Source organism: Procambarus clarkii, chromosome 53 (genome assembly GCF_040958095.1).
Source record: "Procambarus clarkii isolate CNS0578487 chromosome 53, FALCON_Pclarkii_2.0, whole genome shotgun sequence".
Taxonomy (NCBI): domain Eukaryota; kingdom Metazoa; phylum Arthropoda; class Malacostraca; order Decapoda; family Cambaridae; genus Procambarus; species Procambarus clarkii.
This window is the reverse complement of record NC_091202.1, coordinates 26851211-26875450: the sequence shown is the minus strand read 5'-3', so window position 1 is coordinate 26875450 and position 24240 is coordinate 26851211. Positions and strand designations below refer to the sequence as shown.

General features: G+C 37.9%; 2 protein-coding genes across 6 annotated transcripts in view; one reads left to right on the top strand and one right to left on the bottom strand.

The window, feature by feature from the left end:
* The window catches only part of LOC123767158 (long-chain-fatty-acid--CoA ligase ACSBG2), a 20451-nt gene extending 10353 nt beyond the window's left edge, over positions 1 to 10098 (top strand). For all 4 annotated transcript variants that reach the window (XM_045756708.2, XM_045756706.2, XM_045756705.2 and 1 more), the window contains exons 8-14: positions 752 to 909; positions 3087 to 3193; positions 3867 to 4015; positions 4965 to 5093; positions 5241 to 5437; positions 6361 to 6558; positions 8364 to 10098. In XM_045756708.2, coding sequence (XP_045612664.1) covers positions 752 to 909; positions 3087 to 3193; positions 3867 to 4015; positions 4965 to 5093; positions 5241 to 5437; positions 6361 to 6558; positions 8364 to 8553 — 1128 coding nt within the window. In that variant the 3' untranslated portion in view covers positions 8554 to 10098. The remainder of the gene's footprint in view (positions 1 to 751; positions 910 to 3086; positions 3194 to 3866; positions 4016 to 4964; positions 5094 to 5240; positions 5438 to 6360; positions 6559 to 8363) is intronic.
* LOC123767161 (ankyrin repeat domain-containing protein 16) lies at positions 6681 to 24240 on the bottom strand. Of its 2 annotated transcripts, none has more exons than XM_045756716.2 (8): positions 23967 to 24240; positions 21446 to 21597; positions 19257 to 19378; positions 15105 to 15359; positions 13913 to 14194; positions 12163 to 12270; positions 9098 to 9228; positions 6681 to 8286 (listed from the first exon to the last, which is right to left on the bottom strand). In XM_045756716.2, the coding sequence occupies exons 1-7, from the start codon at positions 23967 to 23969 to the stop codon at positions 9098 to 9100; spliced, it is 1053 nt and encodes a 350-aa protein (XP_045612672.1). In that variant the 5' UTR covers positions 23970 to 24240; the 3' UTR covers positions 6681 to 8286. The 2 variants fall into 2 exon arrangements, with proteins under 2 accessions (XP_045612672.1, XP_045612670.1); XM_045756714.2 differs by having other exon boundaries at positions 6681 to 8265; positions 23967 to 24234.

The following is a 24240-nucleotide window of genomic DNA, read 5'->3' as shown; positions in this document are numbered from 1 at the left end:
GAATTTGTCTAATGACACTTGTTTTTCCCTACATTTTAACACATGTCTGTAGTAAGACATCACATTATCATTTAAAAGGTCAATGCAACGGCCTGCTACAGCTTTATCTGGCGAGTTTTTTCAACAAAACTTTGCAGTTCTTCCCATACTTCACACATTTTCTTAATCAAGAAGGGACATCCTCTACTGCCTCTGCTCACAGCTATTTTCTTAGGTTGAACCTTACCAATGGCTTTCTTGAGACCCATGGCAAGATATATAATGACAACTTTTATGCTCAAATGGCAAAAAAAAACGATAAAAAACTGTAAATCCTTGGGAAGAATTCAGGTGGGATAGTCACTGGATACGAGACACTGGTAAACTGAGGCGCGATCGCCATGCCACCACGCGCCAGTCGGCCTGTACACGTATCGACAAACTCGCGTTCCGAGGTAACCCTCGCCTTCCGAGACATATTTTCCGAGGAAATCCTGCTCGTCTTCCGAAAAACTCGCATACAGGGACACTCGCATTCCGAGGTACCACTGTACATGTGATGCTGTGATTAGGATACAGTATACCACAGTTACTGTACTGTATAGTGTTCCATTTAAAAATTGTGAAGGCATGCAAAGGCATGCTCCCTAATGGTTCCCAAGATCTAAAAATAATAGAGATATGTTAATAGATATGTAGAATATACAGTAGACTACTAATGTGTATTGCTTACTTAAATGAAGATTTTTTTATTTTATTTTATTTTTTTCAGGCACAGCCATCTTGTGTTTTTGCCGTGCCAAGGGTGTGGGAGAAAATTTATGAAAAGATGAAAGAGAAAGGAGCTGAAGTTGGTGCATTAAAAAAAAAATTAGCATCATGGGCCAAGTATCATGGACTGAACTACTACAATGCCATTCGAGATGGGAGGTAAACAATGTTTGAATTTTATACCCATGTAATTTTCAGGGAAATGAAACTTCATGATTAGAACAGTGATGTTTGATTCTTTGACTAAATGTTTTTAGTGCATCTTTGTAAATGGAGTGCAAATACTGTATTTCCATTCTCGTACTGGAAAAGGTGTCGGAAGACACGGAAAGATATTGTCGATAGGAAGGTGTAATAGAATAATGCAAAAATATAATTTAATCTCTGCATTTCTTTTGTCTGGAGATGTTTTCTGGGGGGGGGGGCTGCTTGTGGCTCCATGAAGCTAAACGCCGAGATGGTTCCCATCTATCAGTTCGCATCGGCCGTGGAGTTCTTTAGGCCTACCGGAGATCAAGAACCAGAACCTGGCCTCATTCAACCAGAGGTGCAGGGAGTGGTGACATTTCACCACCTCACCAGGGAAGGCATCCATGAAGGGAGTGTTGAAAAAACCTAATTTTTCTGTCAGTTATTACAAATTTTCATATACTGTATGTCAGAAGTCTCATTGTCACCGCTGCAGTAATATTCCAGTTTCCAGAACAGCTTCTTACGTGGGAATTTGTCAAAAGCCTTTGTAGGTCTAGATAAATACAGTCAACAGAGCCATCTCTTTCCTGTAAAATCTCTGTGGCTCTCATAAAAATTAAGTACAGTAGATTTGTTAAACGGGGTCTTCCTGTTCGAAAACCATACTGTGTTGTATCATTTCTCTCCAGCTGTTCTACCATTTGGTTTTAATTAGTTTTCTAGTGATTTGACCACCACACTAGTCAATGATACAGCTTTATAATTAAGAGGGTCTTCTATGTTACTATTTTTGTAAATTGGACCATGTTTGCCATCCTCCATACATGTATATCTGCCAATACTCCTGTGCACAAATATGCCTGAAAAATCAATTGATGAGGAGTGCTCAGCTCAGTGTGTTCTCTCAGCACCCTAGCTGATACTCCATGTGGGCCAACTCTCACAATACCTTCAATGTGGTCCTTTGGCCACAATTTACTATTCAGAACACTAATAGACCAATATCTTTGTCCGGGCTTTATAATCTTTTCACATAACTTGTAGTTTGCCTGAAGTCTGTTATCCTTTTTTTTTAAGTCCATTATGTGGCATTTGTCTACATTAAATTTCGTCTGCTGTGTTGCTCCATTTGTTTTTGTCTAGGTCATTTTGTAGGACATGACAGTCTTCAGTCTTTTATTCTCTTATTCTCTCCCTCATCTGCAAACATATTCTTACAGTATCACTCTGAAATCCCTTTGGGTATACTCGATTGTTTATACAGTATAGTCAGTGAACATAATTGCTGCTAGTATTGAACCCTATGGTACACCACTAGTAACATTTCTCCATTCCCAAACATTTCCTCAAATTGCTGCTCTCATTTTTTACATCCAGGCAGATGCAGGCGTTCCAAACCTCTTCCATGATCTCTGTGGCCCCTGCCATGAAAGTTCTGTAGATTTGGTACACAGAATCCTCCTGTTAAATACAATATTGTCTGTCATATTCTTTAATTTCATTCCAGATGTTTTACTCATTTTCTTTTAAATATTTCTTGTAGTGATTTGACAACCAGACTTGTCAGAAGTCTTGGGCCAGTGCCGGTGCTCCTGTCTTCTGTTTTGGCTCACTTTGTACTCTATGTCCTGATTTATGGTGCTAGCTTCAATAAGTTGTCTCTTTTTATGTTCTTCCTGTAGTCCATTGCTCTGAGGAGACTTGGGAAATAGTCCAATGGTTCCTTGCTCGGATATAGGAAGTTAAGTCCTATGGTCACTCCCATTCCCACCCTTGAAGTTCAAACTTACCATGCCTGCTTGGGTGGCCTGGACTTTTAAGTGAGGGTTTCTGGTTTCTGGATAGCTAGTGTTGCTGCCTGGTGGTGGTTGGTGTAATGACTAACTAGCAGAAGGATTCCGGTCATTTCACGAAGAGGGTGTTCAGTAATAGGGTTCCACTCTTTTATTTAATAGAGTGGTTGTCTTCAGGTTGATTGATTTATTATTACCCTATCGCCTCCCAAACTACATAAGATTATTTACAAACATCTTTGTCATGTTGGGGCACAGGACTATGAGGGTAATGCCCTATGTGGACCCTGGCTCGGTGTACCGAGGGGGGCCAAAGGAGAGTTTCGTATCACTTGTTGCTCTGTTTTTCAGATCTTTAACAATGTATGAAAGTATGGCCAATACACTTGCCAAAGCGCTCATCATCAACAAGGTCAAGGAAGCACTTGGCATGGGTCGAGCACAGTTTCTTTGCTCAGGTAAGTGGTCAGTCATTTGCATATATGAGTACAGGCTCTTGATTTGGTTGTGTTTATATTTTCTATCTTATTTAAATAACATAAATATATGTATATTTTTCATTTACCTGTAAACTGTAATGTGTTTGTAACAGATTTTTAGCTAGATCCTTAACTAGACACACAGTTGCAGGTAAATAGGATAGTCCATCTATTGGATATCCACAGGGAAATACTGTATTCAGGACAAACAATTAGATGTCCAGATTCTAGACAAGGATACCAGCAATTTCACAACCTGCACTTCTGTTCTCTTGATTTACTGAAATTAAAACTTACATTTCACAATTCTCTATAGTTTCACAGACACCCAACTTATGTTCATTCGACTTTCACATTCGATTCTCTTGTCACTCAACTCGCACTCTTCCACACACTCTGGCTTATGTGATGCACAGTAATAGTAAGTGTTTTCCTTGCTTCAAATTTTATTAATGATAGCATCCAAAAGGCCTAATATAAATAAACATTGATGTTTACTACCATATACTTCAAAGTCAAAGATACGTTACCATTAGAAATGTAGCAGTGAAAATAGAACTCTGCACTACAGTAGCAATTTTACACATTTTAATGAAATTTGCCAAAACATACTGGCACTTCCATACCCATAAAAATCTTATTTTATTTGTAGGAGCTGCACCTATATCCAAGGAAGTCCTTGAGTACTTCATGAGCTTGGACCTACCTGTCATGGAAGGTTATGGATTGTCTGAAAGTCTGAGCCTATGTTCCATGTCTTACCTTCAATCAGGAATGTTTAGAGTAGGAAGTGTTGGCAAGGTAATTAACAAATACAAGAAAGTTTCATGATATTTTCAGCAATTTTGGGGGTTATTCAGTGGTATGTAAGTTAGAGCTTGAGCTATAGACTTACAGTAAACATATTATACATGGACCTCTAAAAGCTTTTAATAAGGTGCCACATAAACTGACCAAGAAATTACAAGCAGATGGAATAAATGGTAAAATAATAGAATGGATAAAACAATGGTTACAGCAAAGCAAAGGGTTGTCGTAAATGGATATGATTCTGACTGGAGAAATGGGTGAGTGGGGTACTTCAAGGTTCAATCTTTGGTCCATCCCTTTTATGTCATACACATCAGTAACATTTTGTTGGGCATTTTTTGGGGGGTGGGGTGGAGAGGGGTGCATTTTGCATTTTTTATTGGCTAAAACAAAATTATATTTACCAAATGTTCCCAAATAATTCTATAAATTCATTAATACCTGTAATAAAAAAAATATAAGGTGTTCTTGGTAAGGCAAATTGAATGTGATTGCAAATAATTGAAGTTGGAAACATAATAATTTTGTAGCAAAGTTACAACCTTTGTTGGGATTTTTTCCTTGGGCGATTTTAGTATTTTATTGGCTGATAGGAAGTTTTTTGTTGGGGGACTGATAGTCTACTGTTTGGTGATTGCTAATACCGTACTGTATTTTGTTAGGCTATGTGCAGGGGTTTTGGAGGGGGATTTTTGTTTTTCGAGTTCTGTTTTTTGGACATTTGCATAAGAAAATTAATTTCAAGAATTTACTCAAATTAATCTAACATTAATATAGAAATATAATTTTAATTTAAATTAAGTTTTGATTCAACAAAAATTTAACACAAAATATTTATGAGTTTGGAAATAAATTTGTAAATATTATTCTTATCCTGTCAATAACTTTATTCTGGGAAAATTAAGTGTAGCAAATTATAATTTTTTTCACCAATTAACAGGTACTTCCACAAACTACTGTTCGTCTAGAATACTATGAGGGTTTGAAACCAGCAGAGGGAGAAATATGTATGAAAGGAAGAAATATTTTCATGGGGTATCTAGAAATGTCAGAGGAGACCAACAAAACGGTACGTGCTCTCGTTATAATGGTGATTTTTTTAAGTTTTGACAAAATGCATATTACACTTTTTATTTGATATAGGCACTTTTGAAATATTAAATAATAACATTCAAACAGCTATTTCAGTAGGCTATTTCACATACATGTATCATAGATTGATGATGATGGATGGTTGCATTCTGGTGACATTGGGTCGTTCGATGAAGACGGGTTCCTCTACATCACCGGCCGTATTAAAGAACTTGTCATCACTGCTGGAGGGGAAAATATACCTCCAGTGCCCATTGAGGAATCAGTTAAGAAAGCTCTTCCATTTATCAGTAATGCTGTGCTGATCGGAGATCACAGAAAGTAAGCTTCCAAATTTTTATTTTCTGTGACTTGCATTCATTATTTTCATAAAATTGCAAGAAAATGAATAGGAAGGTAGCATTTACAACATACGGTAATTTTTTGAGTGGTATAGATAAAGATAAGATAAACGCAAGATAAACATTGATGTAAGGGATGCGATTATTCTGAACAAGATATTGACGGGAATAGACAATGTCAGCCTATTAAAATTTGGGGAAAAGAGAACATGTGTGGAAGATGGAAATTTAAATGAATCAAAGTAAGAAAATACAGCGATAGTGGTGAATAGTGAAAATAAGTAGTAAGCCGATGAACAAATCCACAAGGGCCGTGACGAGGATTCGAACCTGCGTCACGGCCCTTAAGGATTTGTTATTCTCGTATTGGCATCTGCGGTGAAATTTAGCCCCTTTTGAATATCCTGCAGATTTAGTGATGACAGATGCAGACAGACAGATGATGCTATAAAGTCACCCCTGGCATAGTGCCTTCTTTTAATTTGTTGAAACATTAGTATCCTTTAACCATTTTGGAAAGATCTGCAACTTTGAAATATCATGTAGTACATTACCCATTTTTCACTTCTGTCTATTCTATACAAATGGAATTTCATGCCAATGTGAATTTCAGTTTGTGGAGTAGTAAGATAAGATAAGATAAAATAACTACATTGGAGTAGAGAGAGACAGGGAGAATTTATTAAACAAAAATTATTGGGCCTATCTGTGAGGTTCTTTTACACATCAAGATGGTCAACATAGTATGTAGATATACACGTATTGGTTTTGATGCTTTGGATCTAGGTGTTCATATACTAGGAATTACCATGCCTTTGTGGGAAAAAAATATTGTGCTAAACTCATTGTTTTCATCTCTCATGTGTATAGCCTAGTTAACTTCTCTTTGACATTCTCGAACAGATATCTATCAATGCTTCTAACACTGAAGGCTGAAATAGACGATGAAACGGGTGAACCACTTCCTATCTTAACTCAACCCTGCCAGGCCATGATGAAGGAGGTTGGCTTGTATATAGAAACAACAGGAGATGCTTTAGCAGAGATTAAGACGAACCCCAAAGGAACTCTAGCTACAATCATAAATAAAGGAATTGAAAAGTAAGTGTTTAGACACAATGAAGGAATATAATAAGCAGTATTATCAATATCTTGAGTACAGTACTAAATTTGAATTAAAATTCAGTATAAAAGTCAGGAGAGAAAATAAGCATAAAACAAAATTAACCTTAAAAATATTTTATTTCCATATAGGTACTGTAATATGCTTGACCAGCTTTTGTTGCAGTATGAATGTAGCAATAGGGAAGAACATTGACAGAATTCGTAGAATCCATGATGAGGATTTGAACGTATGCGGTGGTGTTCCCACGTGCACGCCCTAGACAACCAGGCCACGATATGGTAAAAGGATTGCAACCTGGAGTTCTGCTGAACTCACAAGGTTTTTCCCTGATACTTCCACTGAAGGCAGACCAGGATTTTCACACAATCCCCCTCATGCACTCTGGCTCTGTCATCCAGGAATGTTCTACGTCTGATGCTCCTCGTTCAGTACACTACTTTTGTGTGTTGAAAGAAGAGTGTCGGAGGTAGAACATTCCTGGATGACAGAGCCAGAGTGCATGGGGGGAATTGTGTGAAAATCCTGGTCTGCCTTCAGTGGAAGTATCAGGGAAAGCTTTGTGTGTTCAGCAGAACTCCAGGTTGCAATCCTTTTACCATATCGTGGCCTGGTTGTCTAGGGCGTGCGCGTGGGAACACCACCGCATAGGTTCAAATCCTCATTATGGCTCCTACAGATTTTCTCATTGCTACATCACACTAGTGTGATTACTTTGTATTGAGACACTGCTCCACTTATGGGCATACATTTTAAAATTAGGTGTAGCCAAGTTACAGGTCATTATAACTTTAAATCCACAGGAGCCATGATGAGGCCGGGTGTTCCCAGACGCACGCTCTAATCGACTATGCTGTAACGCGGTCAAACGAATTGCAACCTGGGGGAGGGGTACTGCTGCACCCTCAAGGATCCCGAGGCTTCCACTGAAACCGAACCGGGGTTTCATGCAATTTCCCCCCGTGCACTCTGGCTCGGTCGTCTACTAGTTCTACCTGACACCCTCTTTCAATACACAGAGAAATCACATTATCATGATATGTCGAACACGTCCACAGGAACCGCGAGGATTCGAACCTATGCGTCGGGTGTTCCCAGATGCATGCTCAAGTCGACTACAGTGTGCATCTGGGAACACCCGGTGCATAGGTTCGAACCCTCATCACGGCTCCTTCAGGATTTGTTCAATGATGTCACATTAATGTCATTTCTCTGTATATTGAAAGAGGGGTGTCAGAGGTAGAACTACTGGACAACAGAGCCCAAGTGAATGGGGGAATTGTGTGAAACCCCGGTTCGGTTTCAGTGGAAACCTTGGTAACCTTGAGGGTGCAGCAGTACTCCTCCCCCAGGTTGCACTTCGTTTGACCACGTTGCAGCGTAGTTGATTAGAGCGTGCATCTGGGAACGCCCGGCCTCATCACAGTTCCTGTGGATTTAGTCTTCGATTGTGGCAAGGATCAATGCAACCATCAGCAGTTTGCCAATCCCTGACTAGCCACTTGTATGACAGCCGTGTTTTGGTGGAGGACAGATGAGGTCACTTACTCTTGGGGCAAGCAGTTGTAATATTTGAAGAGATGCTACAGTACCCTCCCTTCCCCACTGTGAAAGCCTTCTGGCTGAGGAACTTGTTTTGGCCAGTTAATCACGCAGACAGCTGATGTTGTGTAGCCCTCTAGGATCTTGAAGCAATTGTAGAGAAACTGAAATTAATTAGTGCAGAGGAGCCTTTGTGTGGGTCTATAATAAGTGACCTAATCGAGTGTTTTTGTTTTTATAGGTACAACACGGAGGATTCTGTATCAAATGCTCAGAAAGTGCAGCGGTGGACACTTCTACCACTGGACTTCTCACAGTCAACAGGAGAGTTGAACAATACCCTCAAAATAAAAAGGCATTTTGTTATGGAAAAATATAAAGATGTTATTGATTCTATGTACAATTCACAGTATATATCTAGCAAGCTCTAAGGTATCTGAAAATACACAGTACTCAGTTATAACTCATATTCTATTGAAGAATGCCAAGAGGCATCCAACTGGAATTTTACTTTGGTATTTTTTTTTTAATGCTGTGGTTAACATTGCAAGGTATCTCTTTATATTATAATTGCCAAACCTATTTACTTCATTTATATATAACAATCTAATATAGACCTATTAATAAAATATACTTTGACAGTGACGAACTCGCATGTTTGTGTTTTGCATGTGAATTATATACCAGTTATTTATACTCTACGTTGATATGTGGCAATCACACAATACTTTTGTTATGTCACATTCAAGTAAAGACACTGAAGATATTTAAACTATAAATTATGAAACTTCCTCCAAGTAATTGTACCATTACAAGTATACTGTATATGAACGTGAATACTTAGCTTATTGAATTTAAAAAAAAATAGTGCTGACAAATCTACACTACAGGTATTTGTGTAAAGTCAGCTTAAGTCCACATGAATGACACATTCAAAAACAAAAGTACTAAAATGTACACTAAAATGCACTGTACCTAGAATGCAGACAACACTGGCATGAGGTGAGATGGCTTGGTGCCCTTGTGGTCAGCCGTGTCCTTTGCTCCACGTTCTACCAACCTCTGTGCACATGCTCTCTTCTGTGAGCCACAGGCTAGCCACAGTGCTAAAAATATAAGTAATACTGTAATATATAATTTAAATACGAAATGGTAATCAAATGATGATCAAACCACCCATCAGAAGATGGAGAAAAGACAACATTTTGGTCCATCCTGGACCGTTATCAAGTCGTATGTGATAATGTACGGACCACGATGGACCGAAAATGTAATTTCTCCATCTTCTGAAGTGTGGTTTGTTCATCATATCTTCAGTCACATTGTGACTTCTGCACATAGTAATCAAATATTAACAAATAAAAATCCATTTAATTATATATACTGTACCCTGTAAGGTACCCTGTACCTTATATATAAGGTACCTTGTATAGTAAAACCTTTAAACATAACCATTTGATGTATAAGGTCAAAATAGGTCAGAGCTATATAAAATAGGTAAGTGTTTTCCAAACATTTTCCATGATCCTAGTATAAATCATATTTGACTAACTCAAAGAAAATAAATAATGTTTCCAGAAAAACAAAGATCAAATACAAAAGCTTAACTATATTTTGTGTTCCAAAATTAAACCCAGTAAATTACTGGGCAGGAAGGGGGGGGGGGGGGGGGGGGTGGAGTAAAGGGTGGCAATTCGGAGATTTGATCCAATTAATTCCTGTCTATCAAAGTAAGTAGCTATGGGTTGTAAAGACAATGAAAAGTGCCAAGATAGGGCTCCTGTTCTATGATTTAAAGCAACAATTTTATATTCACATGCTCTCTAATGATATATAGTATTTAACAAATTAAATGTCTTTCACATGTTTTAGCAAGCACTAGATAAATTAAAAAATATTTACATGAGACTGAAGTTGTCAAATTATGATTAGACTGTCCTTTATTAAAATGCTTATATAATAAATATAATATCCATCTACCTGTTTGCTTTGATGGCAGCCTAAGATGTTTCCTTTGTTGAGTAACCCTATATACTGTATCCTCCTCAGTAACCTAGGGTTGAGTAATCCTATATACAAATCTTCTTCAAGGCTCCTCTTAATTTTCTCAGTGGCATATCACCTAATCTTTATCAAATATTGTAATTGCCCCATCATAAGTTTTAAATACTGAACAGTATTTGAAACATCTAGGAACATACCCTCCAGAGGAAGCAATATATAGGCTACCCATTAAAAAATAAATGTCTGGGAACATACTACAGAATATAGTATGTTCCCAGACATTTATTTTTTAATGGGTAGCCTATATAGTGCTTCCTCTGGAGGGTATGTTCCTAGATGTTTCAAATACTGTGCAGTATTTAAAACTTATGATGGGGCAATTACAATATTTGATAAAGATTAGGTGATATACCACTGAGAAAATTAAGAGGAGCCTTGAAGAGGGTTTGTACCCATTCACTTGGTAGTCACAAGTAACACCCTAGACCACTACACCACAACAGGGTAAAAGCAATGGCAACCTGGGATTCCACTGAATCCACTAGTCCTCCTGAGGCTCCCAATCATGGCCCAAACCAGGGGTTTCACACACAGTCCCCCATGCACTCCGGCTTGTGGTCCAGAGTTCACCTCTAACGCTTCTTGTCAAATATACAAAAATCTGTGCATCTGTACTTCCTATTGGAGTAGAGTACAGATTTTTTCTATTGTTTTTACAGTAGAAAAAATTCTTGCAAAACAGCATAATTATGGAGATAATGATCTTTAGGATAAGCATGGGGCCAGCTTTATTTTACAGTCCAGTGAATAACTTGGGAGAGCCAGTGCTTAAAACAGGGGGATAACAAGACCCAATGATTTATGAAGTGCCACCTAGCATGAACTAGTTATTACTTGAAAATCTCAATCAACAAGTCTCAAACAATAAGGCAAAGGCTCATCTTTGGTTATGAATGAGTGGGTGTCTGCAAGTTTACAAACCAATCACACAGCCCAGAGGAACAAGAAAATACCCAATAGCAAAGAGCATGAAGCTCTCAAATATGGCTGCCATCAGAGCCAAAAGGAGAACTGCCTAATACAAACAGTCCTAAGGAGGAAGACACACCAGAACCAGGGTGAAAACAAAAACTGCCACTTCATCAGGAGTGGATGAAAATTAAAAACTGCACGCACACACACACACACACACACACACACACACACAAAGTAACCTCAAACTCAACTTGAAGATGGCTTCAAATGTGAAAAAAGGATGCCTGCTACCAGATACAAATAGGTACAGATACATTTTGCCATTAGAAAATCCATATGCAAAGATTGGTATCACACTCAAATCATCCAGATAGGTTTGACTGCTAATCTTCTAGGAGACATGGAAACTCTACAAATATTGGTTGAGGGAACTAGAGAGGGTTGCTGAAATGACTACTTGGGTTCCAATCCAGACATGGTATTCAGTGTAAAAGCTTCAATATTGGGAAGCTGGGGCTACATACAACCAAAGTTTCTAATTCCATGCACAAACGCCTCCAGATGCTCAAACATCTCGCATACAACGACAGGCCTCGTCCACCTCCCACTCCATCGCAATCTTAAAAAAAAAGCAAGAAGCCAAAAGTGAAGGTACTTGCAGTGACCACCACCTTCCCCATTCAACTGATGGAGAGAGAGAGAGACCAATTAGCCATTTCCATGTTCAGGCAACAATCCCCTAGGGTCCAAAACAAATGACAAATAGATTTTGCCCCATTGAGAAACTGGTGCTTCAAAGTATCAACACAGACTAACTCCCAGATCGTGATACAAACAAGCTACTTCAGTAATGGCTGGATATGAAGTTCCCGCTTAGATTCTTAGACATCTTAGACATAATAATACTAGTATATTATGAAAACTAAAAGATGTTACTTTCTATGTTATGATTACACATTCTTATAGAACTAATAGTCATTTAAGAAGATTAAAAACACGAATATGGTAATACAAGCAGAAGCAGAATAAAATATATTGGTAGGGGGCCAATTCACTCTTACCTGTCCTGCCATTCTCATCTTGTATATTAATATTGCAACCCATTTCCACCAGCATTTCTATAACAGCAGTCTGTCCTTCCTTGGCAGCACAATGCACAGCTGACATTCCTATAATTAAATTATATTTTATATAGTACAGTATATATAAAGATAAAAAAATCAATACAAATTTAAGAAAATTAAAGTAAAAAATAAAACAAAAAGTGTTTAACTTTATGTTATCATCTAATGCTAAAAATTTTCACCAGAAGTTAAAACCAGTTAAAGAAAAAGACTAATGGGATCATTTTTTAAATAGTCCTCCTGTAGCCAACTTCAGTATTTTAACTTTTCAATTTACTTGTCTTTTTCTACACATTCATGGGCTATGTTGACCTCTGGTTTCATTCAGTCCTACTGAATTTCCTGTAAGAAGTCTCGCCCTTCTTAAGTCTTCCCCTCCTGCTACCTATATTCATCTGAACTTGTGTATCCTGGTTTCCTTCAGCTTGACTATGTAGTTGAGCACTATAGCAGAATGGTCTTTCCAAACAGCTTTATATATCGTGTATCCTGAATTGACATCTTGCTTTGCGTGAAGAGCATGTCTAACTTTTCCAGTTAATTCTCTTCCCTTCTGCTTGTTATCTGTGTTATGTGTTGCTTCAAGAAGTACTTACAGTATTTGCAGTTATCCATTAATTAGCTACTATGCAATTATATCTAAGATTCTCCTAATATATTAATTCCTAGAATTCATTTGTCTTGTTTGTGATCCATTCTACATTTGTGTATACAGTATGACATTTAAACACACACCTAGCTTTGTTTACTCACTGTGGATGTAAGGCACTCAATTAGCAAATGTGGGGGAAGGGGCAATGCTACCTAGATGTATATTGGCTAACTGCCTAATAAGTAATAATCTTGTACTGACAATCTGCATTTGTGTAATTGTTAAAAACATCAGTTCCTTGTTATTCAGTATTGGTTTCTGAATTGTTTTGATGGGATGTAAAGTGGAAGACTTCAGTAAACAGTAGACAGGAGGAAGAAGCAAGAATAATGGCAAGATGTTATTTATCTGTTTGAAGTTATTAAATTTCTAAACATGTCATTTCTAAAAATGACAATAGAGGCAAGCTTCATCACCACTTGTCTTTGGAGATATACACATGTGTCATCTTTCCTGATACTTTATTTACAGCTTGCAAGACAATTCATTAAACTAAATATATATAAATGAAGTACAGCAAAAATAAAATAAAAATTAAAGCAGATGTGGATACAGGTAAGTCACCCAATCATCACACTTTCCATTTTACTCCTGCATTTCTTCACTGTGCTAGGATGCCTAGATCATATTGTAGCAAACTTTAGCACATGTTGCAAATTTATGGTCTCACTTTTTTTGGCTGGAGGAACAAACCCCGTTGCAAAAAGGGATACATTCTTAGGCATTGGCTATATTCTTAATATCCCTGCAATATTTACAAATTTGCCTCATAACTTTACCTCTATTGTAGTCAATGATAAAAGTGAGGTTGTGATTTTAGCGCAAGTACAACACCAAGAATGTGAAGAATATACATTCAGATAATGAAATGTAATAATAATTAATTACCACAGTAGCATAATATTTAAGATTAATATATTAGAAGCATATGATAAGTAAATTTTATGCACAAGAAATTAACAAAAAAGGGAAGTGTCATTTGTTACCGACACTTGCCCATGAATTACACATTACACTTAATATACTGTACTGTACCTGTATCTGACAAAAGATTAACATCCACTTCATATGCTTCAATCAAGGTTTTGACAACTTCTACTTGACCAGCTTCAGCTGCGACATGTAATCCAGTTCGTCCCGTCTTGTCCTTGGAATATATACAAGCCCGATGCTCCGAGATGAGGAGGTGGGCAATGTTCATGTGCCCCATACGGAGAGACTCTAGCAGTGGTGTGTTGCCACAAGCATCGCTCTCATCAGTCATATAGTTCCCTCTGGAAAGCAGCGTCTGGACTGTGGTCTCATGTCCATGCATTGCTTGGAAGAACAACACACATAAGCATAATTCTTAATTCAGCTCTTAGATGTCGATGATGAAGGTGTTTATAGATGAAGATGAAGGATGAAATGCCCTTAGATGAAGGTGTTTATAGCAATAACATTTGATTTGGAAGTTGCTATCTTGTATACTGTTTAATAAATGAAACCAAAGCTGCCAGAGATTGAGAAAAGATGTATAGGGTCATAAGTAGATGTGTTTGTTGACCCCTGGCCCTGATCAAGAGGATTGGCCATGGAAGGTAAGGAGTGCAGTGCCAAGACATTGCAGTTGTGATAATCCAGGGACATTGAGTTTCATTAAAGTAACAGCCTGACAGTTGAATTAAGGTCATGACTAAGCTACAGTGAAAGTGGGGGTTCAGCTTACCTGCATTGATATCAAATTATAGTGGCCCCTCCCCCTCAAGTTAAAGGGGGGCCACAATCTATTGTGCAGTGACTGCAGTGCCTTTATACCCAGTCACCATAGAATTGTTGCAGTGTTTCTGAACCAGTGCAAGAGTCAGAGAGGTCAAGAGAGAAGACTACAATGTCAAGAGGTGGCCATAGGACTGTGGGGGGAAGGGGGGCCAGGAAGGCCCCCCTACAAAAACACTGACAGTGACATGCAACAGTTGCTAAACCATCAATAAGAGGTATCATACTACAACAACGCAGTCTGCCTTTTCCAACTAGGATGACAGCTGCACCTTGCCAAGCTGATTGCCACAGCTGCCTGAGGAATACTCCTAATGGCTGAGCTCAACACTAGAGCACTGATTGGTTCTCTAAAATTGAGCCATCTTTTATTGGTCAGGGGTTTCAACATCAAAGTTAATTGAACAGGAAGAGAACAAACAATAAAGAAAGTAGAGAGCTATATCAAGTTATACTTTGTCTAGCTCACCTGCTGTGTGTAGAGGAGATCTCCCATTCTTACTAATGGTGTTCCATAACGAATTGTCAATATCCAGAATATAGTTTACTATCTCTTCATCTCCTTCTCGACAAGCTACGTGGAAACTGGTCCAGCCATCTTTGTTAATCAGGCGAAGATTGGCTCCATTTTCTACAAGATACTTGACTACTTGTAGATTTCTTTTTGTGCATGCTAGCATTAATGGTGTCCAGTCAGCTCGCTTAAGAGGGTCAATAGTGGCTCCTGAAATAATGATGCATATTATTAGAAGAGAGAATGATCATTTATAAGCAGGATAATACAAATGTATTACTGTAGCATACCTCATAACTGTTTCCAGTTCATTTTCTAGTGTGCTTTATGATGAATAACGGAAATTGTATTTTAATTTATTTAACTCCTAAAGTGTGATTATCGTCGTACACTTATCCTCAGGGTAATGGGGGTTATCTTCACATGTTTGTTTTCATTAACCAGTTTTTATACATATGATTTATATATATGGTTATAGTACATTTATATGGATGTAATGGAATTAATTTGGACCCTTGACAAAAATTCTGCTATATTTTAATTCTTTACTATGCAATGTATTAGGAGCTTGCAGTTATCAAATTGCACTTTGGTGTTTTCTGCCAGTGTCTGAAACTATTTCTGGATAACATTACCAGACATAACACTGTACAGTACCAGCAAAGGAGTGGATTTCAAGATACTTCCTTTGAACTGTGTCAGGAACATATTTACATTCAATATTGGAGTACATATTACTTTGCAAGCTTATAAAAAAGCACTATTACTGTTTTTGTCAATTATGTGTAAATAAATAGTTATTTCTCTTCCTTTCCCCAGAGAAGGGAACCTCTGGTTTCCCTTCAAGAAACAAATCTTTCCCCCCACTTTTTTTGAAGTGTAAAGGGACACTTTACTGCGCCTTTAATCTCTGATAAAGACACTATCATTTCTACTTTAACTCCTGGGTTCACAGTACATCTAGCCCTACTAATAATAATAAATAATTTCAAAATTTTGAAATGCATTACAAAAGATATTGCTCCAGGGTTAAAAATAGAGCATTGTGTAATGTAATGCACCTTGATGTTGCCCCCTCAGTACCTTCCCAGAGTTTATGGAACTGGTATCACAGAACCACATGCCCCAAAAACAAGAGGGTGAGAATGGTAGAACAAAGTAGCTCAACAGGTCACACATAGTCCATCATCGCATCCCATATAATCAGCACAAATACCTGCGACAATGGACCAAATGCAGCCACTTCTGTAAACATACCACATGCCACCGCACACCAGAAATTACCAATATGAAACAATTTGAGATGGGTCATGTGTGGGAACCCCGAGGAGTGTTTGGTGCTGCCATTCAGTACAGGTCAGCAAGAGTGGCCAGACAAGCAAGCATTCCGTAGGCAAGCCCTCATTCCGTGATGCCAGGTCAGCTTTTGAGGCTTCAATGTTCCTCAGGTGGCCATTCTGGGCTGGATTCAGCTTTCCTCCATAGGCGTTCCTAGCACCTTTAATGACCCCCTACAAGGATGTTTGAAAAGATCCATGCAGCGATGGTGCTTTTCTGCCTAAATAAATAAATTCAATCTAAGAGAGCAGATACTTATCTTAGAGTAGCCAAATGGGATAGTTCAGAAATATAGACATGCTAAAACAATAGGGTATCACTGCCAGATACGTAATTAAGGAGAAAATTGGATTATGCTAAAATGCACAATAGATTTACGGTGTAATTAAAGCCTTATAATGCCGACACCTTACTCCCTCTCAGAAGGTCTCCATCAGGGAATGGCCACAGCAGAATTTTCTTCAGAAGGCTATCACCACACAAACTTTTCATTCAAGCTCTCTGACCCCTTCCACACCCTTTCTTTTATTATATATTTCCCACTCTTTCTTTCAAAGAGGTAGGTTGTCTGCCTTAATAATCTAATTTCTTTGTTTCACCCTTCTACATTATGTTAAACAATTCTCAGAAATTTTACCATGTCCATCTCACCTTTATATATTGTGCTTCACCACTGCATAATGCCATGTAAATTCCTCATCCCTTTGATGCATACCACATCTCATATGTTTCCTCTTCACAATATCCATTGCACATACTGCATTCTTAAACCAGCTATTTCAAACAAAAAATTCCACTACTACAGTACTTGTATTCTTGGGCACTCTGCTCACTTTCCAAACCCAATGTTCACTTTCATGTGAGGACTGGGAGTTGTATGCCATCTCTGTCCTTTCTTAACTCACATGCTAACATTCCTTCCTTTCATTATACAGAACTTCAGGATAATGAACTTCTCTTTTCCCACCCATTTTCACCAGCTTTAAACCACATACATCTACAGCTCTGATTTTTTTTTTCATCATCTCTATTGAATATACATGAATACTTTATGCTGCCTAATATTTTACCTATTTTCTTGAGATTTTATATTTTCTTCAACTGTAACTTCCCTGCATTTAGATACTTGCTACACTCGTTCTTATCAGAAATCCACCACCTGCTTGCCCATATTTTGCACAGCACTGCATAATGATCCGAGTCCTCAGACATTTCTCTTAACCCTCCTTTCTTTCACACTACTTCAGCTGCCAGACCTAGGGGGGGGGGGGGTCTCGTAACTGAGCGGACAGCGCGCAGGACTCATAACTCTGTGGCCTAGGTTCGATTCCCGGACCCGGCAGAAACAAATGGGCAAAGTTTCTTTCAACCTGATGCTCCTGTTACCTAGCAGTAAATAGGTACCTGGGAGTTAGACAGCTGTTACATAGCTGCTTCCTGGAGTGTGTGTACTCACCTAATTGTACTCACCTAATTGTGCTTGCGGGGGTTGAGCTTTGGCTCTTTGGTCCCGCCTCTCAACTGTCAATCAACTGGTGTACAGATTCCTGAGCCTACTGGGCTCTATCATATCTACATTTGAAACTGTGTATGGAGTCAGCCTCCACCACATCACTTCCTAGTGCATTCCATTTATTAACTACTCCGACTATTAACTAATTATTAACTAGTTAACTAGCTAACTATTAACTAGTTATTAACTACTGTGTTTGTGTGTGGGGGGGGGGGGGAATTAGTAGTTAGTTACAGTTGATTGACAGTCGAGAGGCAGGCAGAAAGAACAGAGCTCAACCCCCACAAGAACAACTAGGTGAATACTACCTTTACGTCTTCTACCAACACACAAACAAATTCTTGCTCTATTTTATCCTTTTCCCTTTGCCTCCATGTACAGTATGAACCCTAAGCTCAAGGAATTTTTTTTATAGAAACAAGCCCCTCTTCAAACACACATCCACCAGACAACACACATTCCCATTTACACCTGGCACCCCCACCCCCCCATTTTCTGATATATTCACCATATATATTCATTACCCTAGCATTAATATCCCCCAACAACAGTTTTCCTACAATCTTGTTCCTTGTTTTGCCACAATCATATACTGTAATTTATTACAGAATACCTGTCTTACTTTTTCCTATAACATTTTCCTCATATTCTTGAGCATATGTACTTATGAATACATATTCCTTACACTCAAATGCAACATTCTAAAATTATCATAATCATACCTGCTTTCTTTTAATCTTTACAATTTCATCCATTCCCGATCCATGCAACTAACCCCCTTCAAAACTTTTGGTCACAGATTATTTCATCATTCTCCCATTTACCCTTCTCACGAAGTATCTCATTTATTTTAAATTCTTGTCTCTTGCCTTGCTCATTTATTCTGTTTACACTGTGTAAATGGACTCTCAACCTTCAACATACATTCCCTCTCAGAGTAACCTCACCTGCTGTTTTAACAGGCTGTCCTCCACCATCAAACATGGCAGGTAGCAACCCAGGCACACACTAGATGGCATTCACAGAAACAACCACGGATCAGTACGAGTTCATTGTAGAGATGCGAGAAGCTTTAATTTTTGTGCTACCAAGTAGAAAGCAGCAAGAAACAAGAGAACCACACCAATGATGAGAATGATGCCCCAGGTGTATTGAACAAAAGCTGCATTACATGCATGCAAACAATTTTTAGAGATTGAAATTCAAGTATTCCCGTTGCATTAGTGTTAAAGAAAAATATCTTTCTCAAGCGTTACCATGATCTAAAAGGATCTTCACAATGGGAAGATGTGATGCCTGAACCGCCGAGTGTAATGGTCGTTTGCCATCCATATTCTGTTGCTCTATACAGATATCACATCCATGTGAGAGAAGCCAACTGTAAAAACAAATTCTAGCATATTAAAAACTGGGAAATCCAAGAATTTCAGATTAAGAAACTATCAGTTCTTCTTGCAAAGAATATTTAATGAATAAAATTACTATATATTTAAAATAAAAAGTTTGTACCCTGAAAATCTCAACTAGGGACAGCTACATATGACCATGCCCTGATACATCTCAGAGTTACTTACAAGCCAGTAATTTACATATCCAGTAAGCAGAATTTGTATAACCAAAGTTAAGCTTCAAGACTTTAGGTCATAGTTTACTGTACTTTAATACAATATTTTGAGAAATTGGATAATTGATAATGAATTGTGAATTTGTTGTGCAAATTCTGGATGAGAAGTTCCATTATACAGGTCAAGCAATTGTATTGAAATATAATAATTTACCCTTAAACTTACAGTAGTTTTTATGACAAAGGATCATCTTTTACTTCCTTATACACTTATGATAAATCAGCCAATATACTAGCTGCATTTGTATCTAATAATATTTTCACTGGGTTTATCAATAATAGCTACACTATGTTGAATTATTAAAACCCTCGCGCTTATGACTTTTCAATTTTAAAATTCTCCTTACATGGCAAAATATTATACACATTACATTTATTGTCCACAATCTTCTGTACAGACTCGTTAAAGTATGGTATACATGTACAGTATGTTTATGAAAATACTGCATCAAACTTTATAAATGAAGGCGAATGCATCAAGATAATTACCGATACATTTGTTATTATTTTGGAAATATATTGTTGCATATTATTAATAAACAAAGTACTGTACTGTACCTTATTTACACAAGTGCTTTATAAATTCAGAATTTTCATTTTTCCAATCTTTTCCTAGCTTTCATTCCGTCGTAGAAGGCTACAGCTATGTATTTTTTGTTTCTTTGGGCGTTTATCATCTACAGTACTGTATAATCAATTTTTTTCTACCATACTGTTCATACCTTCGTGTGGTATAGCCCCAGAACAGACATGATACTTCTGACTATCATCCTTGAAAATTAGAACAGCTAAGGGCATTCAGTTTTGCACTCAATGAAGGGGTACCGTCCTGGTCAAGATAATTGCCGGTAGTGTATATACAGACAGCCTCTCCGTGATGAGAATATTAAAATACTGCACTGATTGGAATAAAAATAATTATGCTTTTTTATTTTGTTGTGGGACTTTATCAGCCTGAGGAAAATGAAAGAATATGATGCTACTAAAGCCTAATTACCCTGTTTACTCTAGACAACAAAATTATACTGTATATCCTACTTTGTTGCAGGTACTGCATCTATCATTTTAACTGATCAATTGCTTTAGGAAACCCATAATCATAATTTTATGGTTTACAATCTTATAAAAAACAAAATTGTGACAGTGTGGGGATAAAAAAAAAAAAAACATTAATGCCTGTGTAAGCATAAGATGAAGTCGAGACCATGCAAATTTCCATCAATATTAGTTAGTGTTCACTGTATATACAGTACTCTAATTCAAACTTGTTTAATAGTCTCCACTACAGTATTCCTTGTTTCGACAATCATGAAACATTCACTGTCTGCTTCATTAACAGTCTTTGCCCAGTCATTTGGTCTTTTGTGTTTTATTTTAGTTTAAATAAATTTCATCTAAATAACAGTGCATTCCTTGATTTTCAATTTGGAAGAGGAAGACATTCAATAGAGTGAATTGAACTTAAACAAAATGAAGCGGTGTCATATTTATCCTATTCTGTCATCTTTATGTCCTTCCTGATTAAATAAGGAAGACACTATTACACAACTCTTATAAATTAAAACTATCAAAACACTGCATTTTGTAACAGTACAGCATTTATATTTCCAGTACTTTACATTTAACAGTAAATATTTAGGAGAAGAAATGTAACCATAATAATTTCTGCCCAAAACGCTGCGCGTACTAGTGGCTTTACAAGAATGTAATTACTATGCTATGTATCCTCACAATCCCAATGTACCTTCTTGTATATATATCAATAAATAAGTAATAGTACTATACAAAGTCATAGAGTATCACTGTGGTTGGAAACCCTACCCTGTGACCTGTGTACAGCCAGCCATGGCAGCAACATGGAGAGCAGTGTCACCAGATTTACTGTGTGTGCACTTCTGCCACTCTACTTCATTGTGCAAGGTGTGTGCCTCCAACCAATCAAGGTCGCTTCTGTGCACTGCCGACAGAATATCCTGAAATTCACATGACCATCAATAAATGCAGTACAGTACCTAATCTAAATAATCTGGAGGATTTCAAAAAGTGTAATATGCCAAAGAAATAAAACAAATATGAGCACATGAAAAATACAAAACACAAAATGATATACTGTAGATTAGTATTCCTTCAGAAAAAGGCATACTGAAGCAAAATATTAATGAAAAGCACACTGGAACAAGTAGAAGTCATGTGGAATTACTCTGTCTAGCCCAGAATGAGTGACATTACTGTACTTTATTAAAACTTAGCCATTTCAAACCTCTTCCATGACATCACAGATACTGTAACTACCAAATGAGGGCTCTCGCTAACTGCTGGGACCCCAGGTTGGTCTGCCTGGCCACCTTGGGGGTCCCTGCCCTAGCCATTCCACCTACATTACAATGCACAGAGGAAAAGCAAGGCAATAGGGTAGGGATTCAGCAGTTCAAGAGGAATCCAATCCATTCCTTGAGTTAATAGTAACAGAACAGGTAATCTTTTCACCATTACTGTACTAGCTATAATAATTCCTAATAATAATAATTATTTGTACTGTATTAGGGGTAAGGCAGCCAGAGTGTACAATACACGTTAAAGTTATATCGAGGTCCTCCCAAGAATGAATTTCTGACCCCCACCAGGATGCAATCCCACAACAAGCTGATAAACTCCTGGGAACCTACTTGCTGCTAGGTGAACAGATCCATTAGGTGATAAGAAATGTGCCCAACCATTTGTGTCCCGCCCAAGATTCAAACCCAGAATTCACAATTGTGAACAAATCCACAAGGGCCGTGACGAGGATTCGAACCTGCATCCGGGAGCATCCCAGACGCTGCCTTAATCGACTGAGCTACGACAAACTACGAGCTTTTGTTCATTTGATGCATCACGTTAGTGTGATCTCTGTGTGTAGTTCACAATTGTGAGTCGAGAATGAACCCAATTGTACTACCAGGACCTTTATGTGAAGAACGTCATCTTATCACAGTTGGAACAAGTTAAGTGAGCAAGTGGTGGAGGTCTAAACCATCAGTACAGTAGTTGCAAAGCATTATATGATAAAGAGTGCTGGGAGGACGGGACACCACGAGCATAGCTCTCATCCTATAACTACACTTAGTAATTACCATTATAGAGATGGTAGTCTCCATAGTGTCCGAAGACTTGACCCAGTCAGGTAAGCCTCTGTGAGGGATGGAGCAAAGACTTTTTTGCCAATAAATCATTGCCAATAAATGATGTATGACTGTTAGGCATTTCTGGAGAGAATTGAAATACTGTATGCTAATCTTTGACATATGCCATGATTTTCATGCTACCCATAATGTAATATTGGATCTTTTTTGTTATTTACACTCAGTGCAATAAATTTAAGTATACAGCACTGGGGTAAAGTATGAGCCATTCCTGCTACACTCATTTTAGTAACAATTCAGGTGTTTGCTAAATTTTTTCTGAACTATAAAAGTACAGAAAAGTGATTTGTTAGTGGTTCATTACTAAAAATTGATACTTTTGACCAAACAGCTAATGTGCCTGCAACCAAAGAATGCCGTTGTCATCAGCTTATATTTAAAATATTCACAATACAGTACATCTACTTTGGTTAGGTAATGGATTTCTACCTTGCTATAAATTTGCTTTAGCTTTGATATGGACTTGCAATCAGGAATCCCACGTTTGAATCACAGGTGGAACAGAAATTGAGCACGTTTTATTTTATTTATTTATTTATGCATATACACTGTACAAGAAGGTACATTGGGATTGTGAGGATACATAATATGGTAATTACAATCTTGTAAAGCCACTAGTATGTGCAGCGTTTCGGGCACAATCTCTAAATTTATTTTAAACTAAACTGAATTATCTCTGAATTTATCTAAAGCCTTCGATTAAATATGTACCATAGAGCAGTAAATATGTACCCGAGAGTTAGGTAATTGTCGTGGGAGTTTCATCTTAGGGAAGGTCAATAGTTTGACCTTGGGAGTCCTTGATACAAGCCTAAAGTATATATATATATTATACTGTATACACAAGCTTTGTGTCCCCAACAAAATGAGTTATTTAATTATAAAGCTACTTGCATTTGGCCGATTCATGGAGCCACTCAAGGCCACTGATGACAATTTTATCTTGCATAGCATAACTATACCAAACAGTGATATAGCTTAGCATATAGTGCAATAACATGCTTACCCAAAACACCATATATAAAATTCAATAAAGTTTCACACAAAACCCACAATAACATATTGTCCTCAGCCTGACACTGTGAACCTCTAGAGAACCACACAACTTTAATATAATATAACCGTTAGTCACATAACAAAGGTTAAATCACCAAGCTCACCATATTAAGCTGGGAAGACGCCGCTTGTCACAGTAGTGAGGGAGCACTGTGCTCCGTGCCACCGTCTCTACCACTCTTATACACACTTGTCCCTGTCTCAGCTCCTCAGCTCGTCTCACCAGCTGCTGGAGGGACAGTAGTGGGTGTAGAAGGCCTCGGGTGGCTTGTGTGTGAGGGAGGGAGGCGTCCTGGACCCTCCACGGCGTGTCTCACCTTGAGACGCCGCTTAAACAATCTTCCGCAATACAATCATTATAATTATCATCCTTTGTGG

Excerpts from the sequence above, each read along its gene's own strand:
- LOC123767161 (XM_045756716.2), bottom strand. Across the intron at positions 19,379-21,445 it reads GGCTGTACACAGGTCACAGG|TTGGCTTCTCTCACATGGAT; the intron begins GTAGGGTTTCCA and ends TTGTTTTTACAG. Across the intron at positions 12,271-13,912 it reads TAATCTTTTGTCAGATACAG|GAATGTCAGCTGTGCATTGT; the intron begins GTACAGTACAGT and ends ATTTAATTATAG.